At 42.4% G+C, this 20,827-nt stretch overlaps 1 protein-coding gene across 1 annotated transcript in view; it reads right to left on the bottom strand.

Moving 5' to 3' along the window:
• Nucleotides 1-1,713: 1,713 nt before the first annotated feature.
• Nucleotides 1,714-20,827, bottom strand: part of FLT3 (fms related receptor tyrosine kinase 3) — a 45,036-nt gene continuing 25,922 nt past the window's right edge. The window contains exons 10-24 of the mRNA XM_026108809.2: nt 18,120-18,226; nt 15,688-15,799; nt 14,189-14,367; nt 12,359-12,471; nt 12,124-12,256; nt 11,934-12,038; nt 10,506-10,616; nt 8,396-8,549; nt 7,907-8,037; nt 7,394-7,518; nt 6,895-7,017; nt 6,150-6,261; nt 5,967-6,066; nt 4,454-4,559; nt 1,714-3,200 (exon numbers count right to left, since the gene is read on the bottom strand). Coding sequence (XP_025964594.1) covers nt 3,066-3,200; nt 4,454-4,559; nt 5,967-6,066; nt 6,150-6,261; nt 6,895-7,017; nt 7,394-7,518; nt 7,907-8,037; nt 8,396-8,549; nt 10,506-10,616; nt 11,934-12,038; nt 12,124-12,256; nt 12,359-12,471; nt 14,189-14,367; nt 15,688-15,799; nt 18,120-18,226 — 1,846 coding nt within the window. The 3' untranslated portion in view covers nt 1,714-3,065. The remainder of the gene's footprint in view (nt 3,201-4,453; nt 4,560-5,966; nt 6,067-6,149; nt 6,262-6,894; nt 7,018-7,393; nt 7,519-7,906; nt 8,038-8,395; nt 8,550-10,505; nt 10,617-11,933; nt 12,039-12,123; nt 12,257-12,358; nt 12,472-14,188; nt 14,368-15,687; nt 15,800-18,119; nt 18,227-20,827) is intronic.

The following is a 20,827-nucleotide window of genomic DNA, read 5'->3' as shown; positions in this document are numbered from 1 at the left end:
ACCCCCAGCCTTGCTCCCTCGGGTCTCTTTTTGATCTGATCCAGACACAGTGACTGGCCCCGGCTCTTCTGCTGAGACAGCAGCTGGGGCCTTGTCGGCTCTCCATCACCCACTTCTGTGGTGGGAGCAGGGGGGAGCTGAGCCCCGTACGAGCTTGGCCGAATGACCAGCTTGCAGGACTCAGGCCCGACTCTCGGGAGGGAAAGAAGGCCGGGCTTTGCCCGCCTCGGTCACTCCTGACCGGGAAGAGGAAACACAGGAGGCTGAGGGCAGCGAGCGGCGCTTTCGCTTGCCGCCCTCGACGGCGGCACCTCCAGGGTCCTCCAGGGTCCTCCAGGGTCCTCCAGGGTCCTGCGGCCTCCACACAACGCCTCCGCGCCGCCGGGGCTGCCGCTGCGGGGCAGCGCGGCGCGTCGGCGTCGGCGTCGGCGTCGGCGTCGGCGTCGGCGGGGGCTGCGGGCGGCGCGCCCCGCACCGCGGTCGCGGAGCGCCACCTAGTGCCGGCCCGGCGTCGGCACCGCCGCGGGGGCCGCCCCGGCCACGGCCGCGGCCACGGCCACGGGCAGGGCCCTGTGCCGGGAGCGCCGTCCCGGGGCGGCAGCCGCCGGCCGGCTCCCCCGCTGTCCCGCGGGCTCCGAGGGGCGCGGAGGGGTGCTTCGGGCTCGCCCGTCTGCGGGAGAAATCTAGGAAAACTACGGCTCAGTATTTTGGGTTGCATTTTAGATATTTCAGGATAAGGGAAACTTCACTTCTGATGCTACCTACACTTCCTTATAGAGGTATTTAAAAGTCCCTTCCCTTCCCTCCTCCAAGGAGAGTGCAGTGCCCTTTGTGATTTAGCAGTTTTAACTGACTTTTTACCAGCTGTTAACTGCAGACGAATCCCTTCTACTCCTGCTCTTTTTGCTTAATGATTATTGAATCTTTGTCAGTCTCTCCCTGACTTAATGCATCTGGCTTAGGAGAATGGCATCTCAGCTGGAGATCTTCAGACAAGCTCACCTCTTTCCATCGACTGCGGGGGGGGGGGGGGGGGGGGCGGGGAGGAATTCAGCACTTTCTCCAGAGAAGCTGCTCCCGGAGACACAGCGTAGGAGTCTGGATCTTAATGAGAGAAACGTGGCCATTTTGCTGCAAGAATCACAAAGCTGCTCCTTAAGCCGCACTTGCTATGGCTCTGCACAAACATCGTTAATGGTCTGATGCTTTGCTAAGCTGTGTTTGAAGCAGCCCAGGAAGGGAATGTGCTCCTAAAAGATATGGTTTCCCACTGTGAACCTCCTGAAGCTTTGTTCCCCCCACTCTGCTTGGTGAAGAAGCAGGCACACAACCCTGCGTGTGTCCAGGAAGAACAGGAAGTTCTTTCTCCTCATTGCACTTCTCCATTGGTCATAGTCTTGCCTAAGCTGCTTTTTTACATGTGCATTATGAGTGGTATGTGTTAGGCTTTGAGGTTCTCTGTTTTTTTATTCCTGAGTCTCAGCTCAATAGTGATGATGGGGTCAAATGATCTCTGTCCACTTTTTTTTTTTTTTTTTTAATCTTGTGGAAAAGCATTTGACACAACTCCTTGGCTTGTCTTAAAGCACTTGGGAGTCCTATCCATTCCTCCACCAAGGTGTGAGTCAAGCTCTCATCTGCTTAGCTTCCAAAGCCATTTTTTTATATTGGCAAATTATTCTTCAGCAGTTTATATCTGATAAAAAAGCAACTATTTATTGATAATTCAGCAATGTTAACCAAAATATACAATTCATAATTGCTGTTTTAAAACATTAATTATTTTCAGACAATGTTAGTAAAGAGAAGTTCAATTTATGTGACAGCATATTCCATCCAAACAATTATTGTTATTACAATTGCCACTGGAAGTCATAATCATGGTTAGCATTTGGTAACATGTAATAGAGAAGAAATCTATTAACCAATATATTCTCATCTTGATTCACTGGGATACAAATGTATCCTGTTAGTCACTATAAAGCTGTATTTATAAATCCCCAAAACTTCACTAGGAAAATAATGTGTCTTTTTATCTATATCAAAACCTGTCAAGCCTCTGATTATTGTCATGAAAGTCCAAGAGAAAGCTAGAGGCATACTCTCATCTTATTGCAGTGGGGTTCATACATCCAGGAGGAGACTTCTGGGAGTTGGGAATGATGATGTTACACATCTAAGTTGCTACTGAGGATAATTTCTTTAAAATTAAAATTTTTTATTTGACATTAAAACATGCGAAGCCCAAAGGGTAGAATTAGCTGTAACTCAGTGGAAGTGAGACTTCCAGTCAGAGCCAGTCATCTGAATTTTCTAGGTCAAGGAGAGAGAATGCAATCTTCAAATGTCATTCCTCCTGCATGTTTTAGATTTTTAGGTAGAAGGAATCACTCCCTGAAAGTGTCTAACTCTTATTAGTGAATATAAAATATAGCCTGGATGACCAGAGCCCACCCACATACGTAAAGCTAGATGAAATCAACTCACCTGAACCGGACATCTATCAGGCGATTTACAGGAACCGAAATGTTCAGGATAAGATGGTCACGCACACTTGCATTTATAGATCTTTGAGAAACAAGGCTGATATTTTAAAACTAGTGCATCTAGAATTAGCTACTCAAATGTCCTTATTTCCAACATTCACTGGCATCAAGATGTGTGTAGCACTTCTGAAAATAACACCATTTTTCTTTAGATACATAGTCCATGCTTGTAAACGTTGATTAAAACATCATGGATACTCATGTGTTTTCTTGCAATTTGACCAGAACAGCCTGAATTCAATGCATTGATTAGATACAGTTTACATCAAACTAGAAAGAAGAAATTTCCAGTTGTAAAGAAGCAGCAAAAAGACAACTGCTTTTGTCTTGTGATAGATGCATTTGCTGAGCTCAGAAAAATGAATTTTTGTGGCTTCTCCTCAAAATAATAGAAATATGGACTGGACCATAAGAAATGTGGATACAGCAGCTGATAACATTTTCTTTTCTTACTGGTGATATAAAATATTTATGCTACACAGAGTCTATGAAAATACCAAGATAAATCCAGACCCTGGATTATTGTTCAACCTGAGAGTCTTCATTTGGGGGCAGAATTGTAGATAGGAGAGATTCCTTATCCCTGCTTACATGTGGTTTATTTTTGTAACTGGAACTGTGTGTAGAAACGCTTTTCTCCATATTTTGGTAAACCTACAATTTGGGAAGAGAAAATAAATGATATCTTCTGTTATTATGTGCTGTGCTTGGAGAACTGTTTTTCTCCCTGAGAAACTGGCACTTGTAAGGTACAGCCCATCTCCTCTTGAAGGAGACATCCCTGCACACTGTGGGATAAGCACACTCAGATCTGCTCATTTACTTCTCACTGACTTGGAAGGTAGTCCAGACAACTGGCTAAGTGAAATGGATTTTGTCTGGTCAAAAAGAGGGGGTTGAGAAAGGACATGGGACGCCAAATACTGGTTTTGTTCTAACTACAGTGCATTATCGAAGTTGCTCATCATTTCACAAGCAAACAGGGAGCCCCTTAGTGTTACCAGAGTTGACTGACATTGGCAGTGGTCATAAGGATGGGAGCGCATGCAGCCCATGCCCAGCACACAAGCCCTGTGTATCCGTCAGGAGCAAGAGCAGCAGACAAGACCCTTTATGGTTGACAGCTTCTGGCAGCCTAACAGGCTGCAGAAGGTTCAAGGCTGCAAAGACTAGAGTCATTTATAAACACCAACACACACACACACACACATGCTAAAAGGTTAACAAGAATACTGTGTACTGGGAAATAAAGTGTCTAGTCCAGAGTAGACAACCAGGAAGGAATCTGTAGTTTGGAAAGGAATCGTTTATCTTCTTTGAGGAGGAGATGTGAGTCCGGTTAGGATAGAATAGGGCTCCTCAGATCCGGCTTTTTTTTTTGACCCTCTAGTCAAAATGTGGCAGATGGTAACATCTGGGAATGACATTTGGCTCTCACTCTCTGAGGACATGGGCAGCACATACCTACAGTGCCCCCACCTCTGAGATCCCTGGAACGTGACCTAGGCTCAGCTCCTCCCACCTGGTAGCTATCAGCATTACCAAAGCCAACTGCACTGGCTTCTGCACAAAAAAAGCACAATTCTGTGGGCATGAGGAGAGAGATTTTAGCCACCCAGAGTCACAGTGCAGACAGTGGCAGGAAATAACATCTCATCAGGGATGTCAGGATTCCTTCTGACAGCAACGCACAAATGCTCTTGCAGGAGTTTCCCCAAAGTTTTATAGAGACCCATGGGGAATAGTTTCATAACAGAGTGGTGCACTTGAATGGAAACCAGAAGACTATTTCTCCTGAAAGAGCCAGTGTTTTGGGCCACGACTTACAGATGTGCTACAGCACCCACTAAAGCTCATTGTGGTCTATGGGGCTACAAAACATTTTTCTTCTTTCCATGTTTACTTACTGCTCCTTCTGCCTCAGCCAGCTGACAGGCAAGAGAGGAAACCAGCCAAGAAAAAGAAGGTCTTTTCCTGGAGTCAAGGGCCCAGCAGGACTGCATTATGTAATAGCTGCAGGAGCAAAAACGTATTAAGTAGAAACATATTAGCTGTTGGAGTCTACAGTAAGTGACTACATGGAAAGGTGGAGGTTTGGTGGGAATTACAAGGCACCAGAATTGTTTTATAAAAAGAGTCTAGATTAGAGTGTGTTGTACCTAAGAAAAACATAAAGAAAGAAGAGGAAAAAGGGTCAAATTAAGAACATGGCTTCGCTGGAGCCCCTAGCAAAATCCTGCTAATCAAAGCAGGGCCAGGATTTCTCCCCTGCTGGCACTTACTGGCATACTAACATTGTTTTGCAGCTTCCATATAGAAAATAGTTGGAAGATAATTCCTGTCTGACTCTGAGACCAAATCTGCTCCTTGTGGACTCCCTCATCTTGGGGATAGTGAAGTCTCTTTACAGAGACACTGTACAGAGTTACTCTTTCACAGCGAATCTCTTTATGGAATTTGACCTTACAAAAATCTTTCTGAAGCTGAAATACCACCTTAGAGATTTTACAGTTCCAACCAGTAAAATGCCTATCTGCAGAAGTCCTTTGCGGACCTATGTCAATAGACTTTCTGGTATTCATAAGCCCCACAGCAATCCTTTGGGGGTTTCCAGGCACTGTCAGATAGACCTGCACCTTTAATGACATTGCAGTCTCTACACAGAGAGCCTGAGAACACTACAGTGCGACATCAAGGCACCGAGTCTCTAGGCCGTTTCTGTAAATGTCTGCCAGAAGAGCTCAGAAAACCCAAAGTCCTCCCCTTTTCTCCATGCTCCAGGTCTCATAGCTCCCTGCCACTTCTTTCAGTTCATCCCCTGGGAGTCATCCTCTAGGCAGAACCCATTAGGGCAACCGGAGTCCTATAGAGACTGAGAAGCAGTCTGGAAAGCATGCATTGAAGGCACAGGAACAACATCTCCCTCCAGAACTTCTTCTTTTTTTTTTTTTTTTTTTTTTTCTTATTTTTCTTTGTCTCCTGCTAACAAGATCCCTAGCTTCCTGGAATTGAATGAAAGATGCTAAAGCTCAATTAAAAAAAAAAATGGAGAGAAAATTTACCAGTGATTTAGTTGATATCTAAAAGGAATATGATATAACATTGTTTTTGGAAAAAAGAAAAAATATAAAAAAATCTTGTTTGATCTGAAAACTAGAAGTTTCCTGAGAAAGGAAGGTACAGCTGAACACGGATAATAAATAGTCCTTTCAAAGACACATAATCTTTAGTGTTAGTCTTTTCTACTTTAAGACAAAACCTACATGATCAAGCAGCCTTTTTCAGAGTCGGAAGAAGATAATCTCACCCTTTGAAACTTTTTTGAACAGGGTACAGTGTATAATAAATAAAAGGTCATAAAAACAATGGCCAAGTAAACCTAAATACCCATGCTATGCACCTTTCAGAAAATACACTCACACATCTTTCGTAGCATAATATGGTCGGTCCATTTTAAATCCACTTTGAATTAATTTGTAGAAGTTGGTATCAACCTGAATACCAGGATAGGGATTTACACCTATGGGAAATATTGGAGAATATGTGTTAATTCAAAAGAAAACAAAGGCAAGGAGAGTTCTTTTGCTGTGTTACAGAACATACCCAAAGAGAATATTTCCCATAGTAATATTCCATAGGACCAGACATCACTCTTCATTGTGTATGTCCTTTCAAATAAGCTTTCAGGAGCCATCCATTTAACTGGTAAGCGAGCCTGTACAGACAGGGGAAAGGATGTCAAGTCATGTTTTGACACCGTCTATCTAGATGACTCACTGTAGTTTTCACTGCTTGAACAGAATCAATTCATGTTCACTAAGTGAAAAGCTGGGCCTCTCTGAAGTAATCCCTTTAAATTCCCTGTATGGAGAGAAATACGCACTTCTAAAGGCAGTTCATCTGACTCATTTTAGATGACTATTTAAGGAGGAAAAGAGCTGTGCCTTAGAAGAGCCTATTTCACATCTCTGGCTTCTAGAGTGAACAGCTCAGATGGAGATGTCCACACCGTACTTCTTTATATGCATGGAGGATCTGGCATACCCCGCATATATGCTGTTGTTCCTATGCTGTAATTATGTGTAACAGTAAACAAAACCTAGCATTTTCCATCAATAGATTTCAGTATGCTTTTGAAGGGACATGAGTACCATCTCATTTACCATACTATCATTATTTTGATTTGGTTAATTATAAGCAAAGAATCTGTATTTGCCAAAGGCAGGAAAAGTAAGATTTATGCACTGTCTATAAAGCTAACAAAAATCTGAAAAAGAAAAGCTTCACCTTCTCAATTCCTTGTCACTCTTACAATGGCATGAAAAATAAAGAGCAGGCAGAAACTTACATTGCCCCTGACGATGTAGTTGGAGTCATTCATTACATCTCTGGCAAGGCCAAAGTCACATATTTTCACTACTTTTCCACGGGTCACTAATATATTCCGGGCAGCAAGGTCTCTGTGAATGCACTTACAGAGAAAGTATGGATTAATGCTCTGCAGCATTTCATAATAGAAGGAAATAATTCCCTTGGCTCATGGCTTCATGAAGAGCTCTGTGAATTGATACCTCCTTTCACTCCAGCTACTTTATGAATGAGCAAGTTGGATGGTGACCTAGTTGCTCATAGCAAGGCATGGGGCCAGAGCAGAAGGAAGTGTGCAACACACACTTACTGCTCAGGGCCATGCCTGAAATTGCAATCTAATGTTTGTTACACAACCAGGGAAGGAAGTTTAATTCAAGCCTGCCACTGTGTGGCTCTGTTCCTCAGTCTGCTTTTCACTAAGTTGATCTATTTTTGCCACGTTTTCTATTTAAAAAATTTGCTACTCTTAACCATACCAATTTGGACTCAAGAAACTCCATTCCTTTGGCAACTTGATATGAGAAGCAAAGAAGGTCTTCAAAAGTAAGCACATTAAAACCCTCTTCTTCATCCATCTGTCTGTTCGCCTGTTTAGTTTCATCTGTAAAAAATAACCAGGAGTACAAGTTTTCCATGGGCTTCCTTGCTCTCTGTTTAATTCTATTAACTGTTAAAGGAGTTTTTACATGATGCTACCAAGAATAACATGACAGAGAGCATCCATCTTTTTCATCTTTTGCTCAGACACAAACTGAAGCAAAGGATATTTTCATACTCAAATACCACATATAGCATCACCAGAAACATAAGCTTGAGGTCTTAAGTGTTGCTGAATCCTTCTCCAACAAAATTTCTATCAGAAGCAAAGAGAGACATAAGACAGAAAGGGGCCTCCTGTGTCATGGAATCTAGTCTAGCTGGATCTATAATATGGTAAATACAATAGTAATAGTTAGAATTATTAGAGATAACAGCAATTAATCTCTTACCTTCCTCAGAATACAGCATAATCCCATTTGATCCAGAAGCCACATTTATGTTTTGACTTCGCTGTGTGATTTCAAAGTCATCCTCTCTGCATAGAGTCATATTCACACCGTATTTTAATGGAGTTCCCTTGCTGGAGAGGGTGACACATTTTCAAATGTTACATATAGTGGGTAACATAATCCGCTAAATGTAAACTGTTTTACAATGAAAAGCATTATCAGCTATTTCTATTACGAGTCTGGGCACAGGCATGAGTCTTCTCAAAACTGGAAACATAAGCAAGAGATTTCTTGTCTCTTGCAATCAGGTAAGAACTTCATTGTAAAGAGAATCGAATGTCCATTCTTCCCCAGGCCTTGTTTGCTGAGGTATATGAAAGCAGCTCTTGAAGAATTCGGTAATTATACCAGTTTATACCAGAGCTGAGAACATAGCTTAAAAAGTGATAGTAGCTTCATGAGCTATTCAAGTGTTGCTGAATGCTTTACCTGGAATTTCGGTCCAAATGGATATTGTGGTAAAAGCTGAAGTTGTGCTGTTTAAAGATATCTGTCAGTGTCCAATGAAATTTTTCTCTCTTGCTCCGTAAGTAGTTCAGAAGGTCACCATAGCAACAGTATTCAAATATCAAGTAGATTGGTCCTGAAATAATTTGAAATGTAAATGCCTCCTACTATCTATAGCAGTCTCCCCATTAAAACCCTAATAAGGCCTCACCTTCCCCCAGGATTAATCTGTATTAAACATCCCAACCATCTTCCATTTCCAGGTAGATAACCTGTACTGATCGACTTGTGGGATGTCCCTTTGGAAAATTTGTGTAACTGAATGTTCCCTTTGGTGCGTTGCCCAAGATGGATTGCAGAATCCTATGAAAGTACAAAGGGACATCTCCAAACTAATGGCACTGGGGAGGAGAGCAAAAGCTATGAAGATGCACCATAATATCTAAACCACTCATGGTTAGAGCAAAAGACCCTGCTAATTGAATTTGTGGTCTGAATTGGCACCATTTGATTTAAATTAATCCCTTTCGTTTACCTGCATTAGCTTAATGCTCTAGAAATATCCTTTTCTGCCTGAAGGCCATTTAGGACTTGAGGTTCTTTGCTGACAGGATCTATGGGGGAGAAGGACCTTATAAGGGGATGTGTCCGAGTGGAGCACTGGTGAGGCCACTTTCTAAAGAAAAGAAAAATAACTCCAGTATCGTGGCCAGACAGGCCTGGAAGAAAGCCATTACCAGCCAGCAGAGTGAAAGGCCCTAGAAATGCTCAGTGGTCACACACCACTCTGCAAAGTCGTACATTGACATCACCGCTTCCGGCTGAGAAAGACCAAATACAAATTGTGGACATTTCTGCCAGAAGGGTCCTTGTCAAGCAAGGTAAGGCACACTAGGAAAAAAAAATGGTAATTTTTTTCAGAGGAGGGATGACAATGTAAATGTTTTTGTACATAGGATTTAGACGTGGCTGAAAGCCTTGCTGTCCTACCCTGCCAGAGTGAGTACACACTCCCTGCAGGTCTCCAGCCTACACAATCACATTTTGCAGGGTGCTCCAGAAGCCAGCGTCAACTACTGGCTGGAAACTTGCTATGTGATTTCAACACCAGTCATGATCTAGTTGTCTGCTTTCCTCTTATGCCTCATGTGTCTCTGCATGACAGTATTGCTATTGATGCACACTAGGGAAACAAGACTTAACTGATATCTTTGCTCTTTCTGACTTAATAAAACTTTCTGGCAGATATTACAATCCATGTCATGGACAAACCCTGAGTAAAATCCTTGGCCCTTCTCCCACACCTGTGCATTGCTGGACTAGCTAGACTGGGAGTTCTTGGGACAGGAACTATCTATGTTTGTACATTGCTTCAACGACATGACAAGAAACACAATAATTAATTAATGATAACATCCTGTCATTTTCCTCCTAGCCATTCTTTGCTCGGTTCTTCCCATCTTCATTTTATTTTTACACTCAGTCCCTTTGAAAAGTTGTCTCTTTTCATTATTCTGTTCCCTCTTTTTTCTTTCTCTTTTTTTCCCTACTCTTTTCATTTTCTTTCCATTTGTGTCAATCTCTTGGTCATTTTTCCATTTTTTCTACAACTTCACAGTTTGATAAGGAATATGATTTTGTTTTCTTTTTTAAAATATGATTTCTTATGTGAACGAAATTATGTGGGTAGAAAGGTACCTTACACGAGTGTTTTTCATTTTGTCTTAAAGAACTGGCCTGTATTAGTGCCATTATCACTGTTCAAGGAAAACATCTTTCATTGAAAGACTATTGTATCACTTCATGTCAGTACGATTAGAAAGGATTCATTTCTGTACACACACAAGGCCTTAACTTTGCTCTCATGTCATCCTTAGCTTATTTTAGGCCAGAGAGAACACAATTGTTTGGGAAAGAGAGGGAAAAGAGAGGGTGCAGGGAGAAGAGGAGAGCAGCAGCCCGAAGGATACATAATTTATTATGACTTGGATGTTTTTAACACTGCTACCAATGGTCAATTTTGATACTTCTATTCAGGAGTCCTCATTAATTTGATGATTTTAATTGGTACCTTTCCACAATTGCTAGTTACCTGACACAGTGCAAGCTCCTAGTAGGTTCACAATGTTTTCATGGCTTCCAATGTGAGTCATCATTTTCAGCTCAGACATTAGAGCTTCTTTTTCTGAAGTATCAGATTTTTCTGTAAAGGTAACAACATCACAAACTTGTAAACCTCCAGCAAACAATTCAAAACACCAATTATTTTGATTCTTTGTCACATGAATGTCTTCATTTCAAATTAATTGACCTGACGATAGGTTTAGGAATATCCCAGAAAATTGTGATACAGTATAAAAATTAAGTCAAACATGGAAGATAAGGTGGGGGGTGGATCTTTTTATGCTTGGGAAAGCAATTCTAAAATGTTAGTATCTGTCATTCTTAGGCTGGCAAAGAATGAGAGTAGCATAAGTAAGGTTGTCACAAGTGCACAAGAAATGTCAGTGAAGCCTGTTGGAGAGAAACACTAAGGGAAAAAAGATTTCTCCTCAGTTGTATGGCACACAAGCGGTTGCATTTCAACAGCTAAGAAGGGCATCCTGTTTTCACTAATAGCTTTAGGGCTGTTTTTCAGTAAATAATCAGTCTTTATGGTCTCAGTGAATTGGAGACATGGGCCAAAATGATCCAGATGAAATTCCCTACAGACAACTGCAAAGCCGTGGATGAAGGAGGAGTAAATTTAATGCACACGTCAAATAGGGTATGGAGGGCTGGCAAGTGGGGCTGGCAGCAAGGGACTGTGTGGGCATATGGGTCACCAAAGTGTTGGTGCTGCAGCAGAGGCTCAGCCTCTTACATATTACCAGGATGGTGGTATGTGAGACTCAGTTGGTAACATTTCTGTTTGGCTTGGAGCCGGGGAGGCTCACTCGTGCACAGCGCCTTTATAAGAGATGAAGACAGTCTGGAGGGAGGCCAGAGCACAGCAGGAAGGAGGGTTAGAGATTTAACAAGCCTGACGTACAAGGAAGGATAGAAAGAAATTATTTTGTTTAGCCAAGAAGAAAAGACTACAGGAAGATGTGCTGGAAGTTTTGCAAACAAGCTAGCTCAGATAGAGGAGGCAAGATAACAGTGTTAGGTAGCTAAAAGGAGTCCAACAGCTAGACAGCACTACAAGAAAAAGCGACCTTGGGACCAAGTCTACAGAGACACCAGTGTAACCACCCAGGCTAATTCGCACTATGAAATGCCATTCTTCCTTTTTAGATCAGCATCTCTGCAACCTTCCCCATACGACACAGATCTTCACTGAGGTGTGGGACAAAACGCAACATGTTGCACTAAGAATACGCTGCAGTGGTACCTTTTAGAACTGAAATATGTGAAGGAGAAACCAAGCTTTGTGAGACACAACTGGTAAAAGTCTGTATTTGAAGGGATTTCCAGCACTGCTTCTGCTTCAGAGCCACTAAAACACATCACTGGTTGTGAAAGGCAGAGTTTATTGTACCTTTCAGCATTTTGACTGCAACTTGGACTGAATCTCCCGCCTTGCTAATTCCATAAGCTGTCGCGTTCACCACTTTCCCAAAAGCCCCAGAACCAAGGACCTGCCCTACAAAACATAATATGCCAATGTTATTTGTAACTGGTACAGCTGTACTACTGCAACATCATGCTTTGCTTTGCAGATTGCTCACCAAATTCCAGATTTTCTCTGGGAAATTCCCATTTGAGATCATACTCAACTTCACTGAAGTTAATGTAGATGTACTCATTATCCGATGAACCTATCATCTGTATCATTTGCAACTGGCTTTCATATCTGAATTGCTTTGAAAAGAAAGAAAAAGTTGATTAAGTCTTAGAGGAGAAGAAACAGCTTGGTAAAAACAAAAGGTGGAAGAAGGGGCAGGTATTTATGTCTGCTTTTACCTTTTTGTATTTATGAAAAATGAGTAAAAACAAAAAGGCAATAAATAAGAGGAAAAATCCAGCAGAGGCATAGAATGCAGCATTATCCGGGGGGGAAGAAACAGCTCCTGCAACTTTAAAAGATACATATTACCAAACAGTGAATCACAGTGTGTGTGTTAAGCTAAAGGTGTAAGGGAAACCCATTGTGGTTTTATCAGTTCTGCCAATTTGCAGTCCTCTCATGCCTGAGCCTCCTCAGCACTGTGAGACAGAGCCACATGCAAAGCAAGGAACCGGGCAGGACATATTAAGTGCTAGGTAATTCTGACATTTATTTTCATAAAAAGAATGTTATACAAATCAATAAATCTAAGTGCATTGAGCTGTTGGTGTGTTCCATGGATTGGGCTTTGTGATCATAGACAGAGGAGTAAGCGATTCTTCTGATCATTTCTCTTTCCTCTCTCCCTGTGCCTTCCCCCAGGACATATATGTTAGATACCAAAGCACCAGTTATCTGCAGGCTGGCTATACAAAACCTGCTCAGAGCATTGCTCTGCTGCTCAGCAAGGAACTTGCTTATCTAGCCAAGGACATAAGGCATAGGTGAAATGTTTACTTGAGGCCTGTGTTCATACCATGGCCTATTCGAGAGGGCAGCAGCAGCTGATGACGTTTGCCACTCTCTGCTCCCCTGCAGCCTGTCCTGCTGCAAGTCACCACCCTGGCCCAGGCCTGCTGCTCTCTCTGCTGAACCCCAGAAACAAAGGAAAGGGTCCTAAATGTGAATTCTTTGCATTTTCCCCCTTCCACTACTGGTAATCCTCCAAGGGAAAGCAGGTGAGAGTTTCTCAGAAAACTTTGTACTTTCTTCTCCGTCTTCATTAGCTTCTTTTATAGCTGTTGCCTGTCTTCCAGAGTTCAAGATCCAGTAGCTCCTATATCCTCTCTGGGATCACACAGGGAGCCTGGGAGGCATTTGCAGGGAACCTCTCTCAGTTGTGGGCAGAGCTTCTATCGAGGTGGTCAAAAGCAGAAAACAGCTTGTCCCTCCAGGACAAAGGAAATCCCTTGTTCCGGACGAGTGACACAAATATCTTTCTAACACTTCGCAAGTGCCACAGCACATTTCCCATAGCTGAAATGTTTTATTCTGTGGAATGTACATGGTGTTACAAATATAAAGTACATAAGCAAATAATCCTATTGCCTCTTCTTACTCAACAAGGAAAGCATCTCTTGTGCCCCGCGAAAGGGAGAGACTGCACAACTGCTCACAAACCAGGGCTTAGTCTTTTGCTACCTGCCTATAGCAGTTGAAGGACACCTTAACCCAGCTCCTCACGTCTGCTTCTCAAGCACAGACCGTCTGTGCAGCGGGTGCAGAATGACCTCTGTGGGCTGAGCAGAGCTCCTGCGGCCTGTTTTGGGCAGCATGGTAGTACCGTAGTGAGCTCCAGCGGAGGAACAAGTGCAAACACCTGGCACCAGCTACCTAAGCAGCTTCAGCTTTTTCCGAAGCTGATGCCTTGAGGTTTCGGGTAAGGATTACAAAGGAAAGATAAAAAAGCAGGTCCCAGCTTTGCCATGGCTCCATCCTGCAGTTCCTACTTTTGTGAAATTTCTCCTGGTTTTAATGGGTGAGGCCCCTGCTTTGAGACTGAAGAAAAGAGACACATATCCATCATTCATCCACCAGCCCACATGTTGCGTGCACAGTGCTTTCACTTTACCTCCAATGACCATTGCGTTGTCAGCTAGTTAGCCAGATAAATATTACCCTAAGTTCTCTTTTGCCATCTTTAATTAACTTGGAAAAGCCTGTGCTAAAAAATTGGCTTACGGTACCTGACAGGTTAATGAAACTCTTTTCACAGGCCGAACCAACAGAATTGTTTGCGCAGCACTCAACAGAGAAGGTTGTTGCTGTCTCCTTTATATCTAAAGTACTGCTTGAAATCCATGACCCCAGGGATCTCCTCTCTGGCAAGAAGTTCTGAATCCCCTCAGTGATTTCTTCTGTACAGCTGAAAAAGAAAGGAGTCCAGTCCTGATTTTGGGCTCATAGTGGCATTTTCATGGGGGAAGGTGGGTAGTTACAAAATGTGTCTTATATCTGTGTTGGGAGGATGGACGGATGGGCTTGGGTTTTGTTTGTCACTGTTGGAGTGAGATTTAAGAGTAGTTGCCAGTCTCATTTTTAATTCCCTGGGGCCACGGACAGGTGATTTGGAGATATTGTGGGTCGAAGGCTCAGCTGCTGCAGCCCAGCAGATCTCAGTAGTTACGCCAATTTACCTGCCACTGTGTCTCGGTCAGTACGACACATCGGGGAACCCTGCCCATCACTGCTTAAAGCCACTGGTCTGGCTCCCGCTGCATCTCCTGGTCTGCCACATTTTCCCCCTGTGAGAACGTGGTGGGCATGACAGCATGGGAAGGGGTGAAATGAGCTCTCAGCCTCCCATCCACTGAGCTACTCCCATGTTCCACCAGTGTCCATAATAAATAAATACAGTTCATTCAGCTCTACACATAGAATTAGCTTCTACATGTGGAAGAAATGTAATTTTTTTTTTTTTACAGAAGGCTGCTTTAAAGAGTTCACGAGCTGGACGTTTTCTTTCCTCTTCCATTTCTTCATGAATAGATTGATGTTAGGAAGACTTTGCAGAAGTATGGATGAGAAAATTGTCCAGTTTTTTTTTTTTAAATCTATTTAAAATACTTGAAGACTCATTCTTAATCTTCCAAAAGGTAATTTGTAGTACTTTTCTACAACTGTGAGATTATTACTATTTTGGCGTATCTAAAAATAACAACTGCAGAATTCATTAAACAGCCTGAAGCCTCCTCGGCTTCCCTGAAATACTAGGGCCTGATTCATTGCCCTAAATAAATAGAGGAAATGGAAACACTCTCACTAACTTTACTGAAAACATTCTCACTAACTGTACTGCCATGAACTTCAGGTCACTGTACAGATGTACCACCCAAAGCTTTTTGATACATTTCCTGAATGTCCTGTAACTTTGACAGACCAAGAGAAAAACTTACATGGGACTATGTAACCCCCTAACTGTTGATACAGACCCAGTGGGGTTTATTTCAGTGTAAAGAGCCTAAATACACATCTACATAGATTTCACTTGATTCTAACATAAAAAATTGAAAACTTTCCCTAGTTTTGGTGATTTGGGTCCCCCTAGAGTGGGCGACAATTTCCCATTTTACAAGGGAACAAGGGTGCATTTTACACCTAGCTTGTTACAGGCCAGTCTTCATTTAGTCAAGGATAGCTCAGATACAGTCCTTGCAATGAAGCCAAGGGAAAGAAAATTATTTACTTAGATGAGTTCAGTTCAGGACAGTTCCTCCAAATCCAGGATGAGGCAGGGTAACTGTCAGAAATGCAGGAGATCTGCTTGAATGTCAACTGCATGGTTACTTTAGGTTTCCCTGCAACAAGATAATACAAGACAGTTTCCATCAACACTTCAGTGACTAAAACCATCATGTTTATATGGTGATGTTACATATACTAAGACCAAGATCTACCCTGTGTTTCCAAAATAACCTGCCCACACATCAGTGTGAGAGCTGGTGCAGACCTCAGTCCCGCTCCTTCCTCCAGCACCCGTGCTTCAGTTCTGCAGGATGGGAGTGTGGGTGAGCCAAGGAGAGCACCCACTTCTCTGTACGGGCACCCAGAGCAAAACAGCAGCAGAGCCAAAATTAGAAGTCCCGACTTCTGCTTTTGCAACTCCGAACAAGTGCTGTGCCCTGGGACTCTGCCGAGTGCCAAATTCTGTCTGTCTTGCTCATACAAAATGTGCATAGGGGATCGCTGTATTGTAGATCATTAACCTAAAGCAATGGAAAGATGCTGCAGTCAGGCAAAACTGAGGTAACCAAGAACGCTGGATAAGGTTGTGTACATCTGGAAATCATGGGCAGAAGCATAGAAGACCTAACATATGTGTTACATGTCAAAGGGTCTGCAGACTAAATGAATTAACTCACAAATGTCATAAGAAAAAAAATGCCACAAATGGACTATAAGGAGCTAACACCTAATGAGTACAGCTATTTCCTCTCACTGTGTATTCCCACCATTTACGTGGTCACCACAGCAATCACACTTTCTGACTCTTTACAGCAATGTTGCTGTATTTTACAGGCCTCCTAGGCTTTGTGGTTTTCTTAAGAAATGTTCATTTTCTCAGTATATGACTAATTTTTCTTATTCTGTCCTCACTGTTGATGGCAGATTAAAGAGAGGAATAAAAAAAAAATTTAATAACTTCTTCCTCGAATTTGGTAAGGGTAGTCTTCCTTGGTATTCCCCATTTCATTTACATAGCTTTATTATTAAAAATAGAGGAATGCAAGGCAAAAATGTGATTCTCTTCATGTCTACACTGCACTAGTGAAATCCAGGCAGTGGTGTTGGAGAAGGACATTAAGTGTTTCTGGGTCCTGCTTCCCGTGCTGGTCAGGGATGGAGAATGGCCTTTCTGTGTGAGGCTGTGTGACCCCAATACAGGGCTCCTGGCTAACAGGGTATGTGACCACATCCCCAGTGTGGCATTATTTAACCCAACATCTGGTCTGGGACCAAGGCTGGAACTGAGATGTTCCTGTCTCCTGGGTCTCCTTGTCTCTTGCTTTTCTGTGGCAACTCCTGGGGTCTACTGGAGAAGAGTAGCCAGGACAAATCCTAGTGAAAACCTGGGAGAAAATGGTACCCCAAAGATCTTCCTCAAAATCCTGGGACAGATCCTGTGCTCCCTTGGGCAAACCAGGACCAGAGATGAAACGGGCCCTGAGGTTACTCACCGACAGCAAGGTCAGAATTGTTAAGACTTCAGTGGCTCCTGCACCAGAGATGCTAAGGCCAGCAGATCCCTGCCCTGGTTACCCCTGTGTGACACAGCATGCTGCAGTGTGCACCCCTAGACCTGGGGCCAGATGCCAGCTAGCCAGGTAATCCCAGCTCAGCATGGCCGTACTGAAGGCAGGCACTTGGCGAGGCCACCCAGCTCAGTGCCAGCACTGCTCTAGTGCCGGCTCTGTATTCAGACCCGAACCAGACCTTGTCCTGCCAGCTCCGCGCTCTCTAGACAGTAGTTGTGGCTGTGGGCTCGTTCAGGCACAGTGAGCACAGGTCTCTCCGCACCCACCAGAGACACTTCACGCCTTCGCTGATAGGCTAGAGTTATTTTCAAAACCCAAGCCCCAACCTTTCTCATTGGGAGTTCACGTCTTGTTATATTAGTTGTATGGATATCTCAAGTGATCTAGTTGTATGCATTCAACTAGGCTATCTTGCTGCACCCTGACATGAGGTACAGGAAGTTGAAAAGTCTCCCAGACAATTTTTACAGAGAATATGGGATTTGATTATTAAAGGTACAATTCAAAGCACCTAAATGAGAGATGTTAGGAAAGTTGGTGAAAACAGATATTCAATTGAATGCTCAGATACTCAAGTATATATATTTTTCTAAAAACAAAAGACAACCTTATTCAATATCTAGTCAGAGATCACTCTGGAATCTACTTCAGTCACCTCCCTCCAAAAGAGCTGGAGAAAATGAACATTTAATTCCATCTCCTCTGTTGTAAGACATAGCGAAAGGTAAGGGAATACATGTAAAAGCAACATATTAGTTAAATTTTTATCAGTGGCGAAATCCCTAGTGAGAGACACCAAAGAGATTAAGATTCTCACCCCCAGACTTTGCCAAATCTTTACAAGGATATTTTTTGCACTTACTTCTTACATACAAAGTGAATTTTTTTGTCATGACTGTATCATCATTTTCTGCATAAAACACATATACCCCAGGCTGGTGCTGATGGTTGCAGAACTTTGAAGAAATGCTGTGGAGCAAAGAGAAGGAAGGAAAAGGACAAAAGATTCTCTTCAGCGTGATTTTAGATGCAGCGAAGATATGTTTGAAACAATTCACATTTTCTAATGAAGAATCCAGACTAAACTATATCTGATTAAACAATATAAACCCCCAAATGTTACTGTCTTAATGAGAGGACATGTTTTTCCTGCAGTATCAATTTCATCCTGCAATTTGTCTTGTAGTTCCTGGAGTGCATCTGGGCTGTAAAGCTGTGATTTTGTAACAAATCCATTGGAAGACAAGGTCTATAATGCATCCTGGCACAGATGCTAAGTGTGGCAAAGGAATCAAACACTCTGCTCCACAAAAGATTTTGATGAGAGTTTCTAGCCTATATAATAAATAGTCCTAGGAAATAACAACGAAACAGATAGGCTTATGCAAGATCAACCTCTTGGAAAGGAAAGAGCTGATGGATGTTCAGAAATTAAATCTTCATCAGAAGTTCAATGTCTGTAAGACAAAGCACCAACTGTCAAGTATTTCTGCAGGAAGAAGGACAGCCTTCTACTAACTCCTGTGGCCTTTGGCCAGATGGATGGTAGCAAACAGAGATCCCAACCATGCAGGAAGAGCCTTGTGACAATCAAAATGGTGAAGGCAGGGTCCTAACAAGTCTGTGGGCAAAAGTTAGAGACAGAGGACAAGGGAGACTTAGAGATTCGTACATGACTGACCTGTTGAGCTACTGATTTATGGGACAGGGAGGATGCAACATATCATCTTATGGAGAGGGCAACCTATTTCCATTCTTTTTCACCAGGTTATTTTTGCCAGGATTGTTCTCAGATTTAAAAGGCAGCTTTTGAAAGTTCATGGATATCAGAATAGCACTTCAGGAGAATTTGGCTGCTGGCCTTTTAGGGGCAGATGTTTTGGTTGAGAGCATAGGGCTACAAAACCTTCACTAGCTTTTAGTGTTAAAGGCAAGTAGACATATCAAGGAGTCTGTAACAGGCAGAAGAAAATATAGCCCATACTTGTAATCTCTGGTGTAAGACAAAGCAATAACGAGCCTTGAACAAGAATCCCCAAAGCAGGGCATTTCTTCTTAAACAAGATACATATGAGTGAATTAAGAAACCAAGCACCACCTTGCATTTCCAAAGGAAGAAAACTTGCATTGGAGTCACTGGGAATTTCACCTTCTGCCTAAGGCAACATCTCCATATATAATTGTTGACTTTTGAATGTCTTCATTTGGAATGGCCTTAATGATATGCCTGAACTCAGACATTTCTTAAAATCAGATCTGTTCTAAGGTGTCTCAAAATGGATACCTAAGGCAGGAGAAACCACAAATCATTCATCACTTTTGAAATCCTAGGTCTGAAGGATTAAGTTCTAATGAAATAATGCCAATTTATTTTTTGAAAAGTGTTGTTGATGCCTGAAAGCATAAAAAACACAAGGGGATGTGGGATAACAAGCCATATATTTAAAAGAGATCATTCTGTTTATAGAAACTCATTTGCTCTCAGGCGAGAAGTGAAAATCAACAGTGTCTTAAAACACAAAGGCAACAAGAGCACGCAGAAAACTCAGGTTCTGAAGGAGTCTCTGATAACATGGAGGGACACTGGCAGAGACGAATCCTTGAAGTTAAAAGCTAAAGAAGGGGGCAAAGTTAATTAATGACATTTAATATGATCTATGATCAGGAGGAACAAGTTGATAAGGAAATAGCAGAAATCAAAAAAGGGAAAAAACAGGAAATGAAAAAGGATATGAAAGGAACAAAGTAGAAGTGCTGGGATACAGGATTACTCAGAAGTGAACCAAAATATGCAAAGTTAGAATCATAATATGTTAAGGTATGTGATGATCTTTTTTTTGTTTTGTTTTGAGAAACTTTCTGCTTTAAAATCATATCTAAATCTACATTTGTGCTACAAACGTGGAGTTCTACATTTTAGGCAGAATCTTGTCACCTTACTACCCATTGCTGCTGCTGCTGACATTATCAAACTGAATGAAATAGCTATTCCTACTCATTTTTCTCAAGTGAGATATGTCTATAAAATGCTAGTATTTAATCAAAACATAGCTGTAGAGGGTAGCTGTGTATTGAATAAATAATAACCAAACTCATGTACTTTTCTCTCTATCATACTTCTCCATAAAATCAGTAGAATGATATTTATTTAACTGCCTCCATAGGTATTGAATTATTTAGTGCTTTGAAAATGTAAAGGGCTAAATAAATGCAAAGTATAACTACAGAAACGAACCTAAAAAAAAAAAGTGCTTAATCAACACCACAGTCGGATGGATGGCTGAGCTGTCTGTTTGAAGCAGCCTCCAGGTCAAACTCAAGTGGTGCTTCGGGCAGTTAAGCAGCAGGCGCCTGGCACAGGGCTGAGCCAGCCCAGAATGTGCTGCACTAGGGAGACACGGCTGGACTTTTCCCCGTCCGGCAGGTGGTGATCACCACTCGGGGAAGCAACAGCCATTTCTGTGCTGAAAAGGCTATCTGAAGTGACTCATAAGTTCCAGCCTATGCTGCAACTGCACCTTACTGATTACTGGGGGTTACCTAAGCTATTGCAGAGTTCCCAAAATTGTT

This window comes from Dromaius novaehollandiae, chromosome 1 (assembly GCF_036370855.1).
Source record: "Dromaius novaehollandiae isolate bDroNov1 chromosome 1, bDroNov1.hap1, whole genome shotgun sequence".
NCBI classification, from domain to species: Eukaryota; Metazoa; Chordata; class Aves; order Casuariiformes; family Dromaiidae; genus Dromaius; species Dromaius novaehollandiae.
Note: the sequence above shows the minus strand (reverse complement) of the source record. Positions and strands in the feature narration are given on the sequence as shown.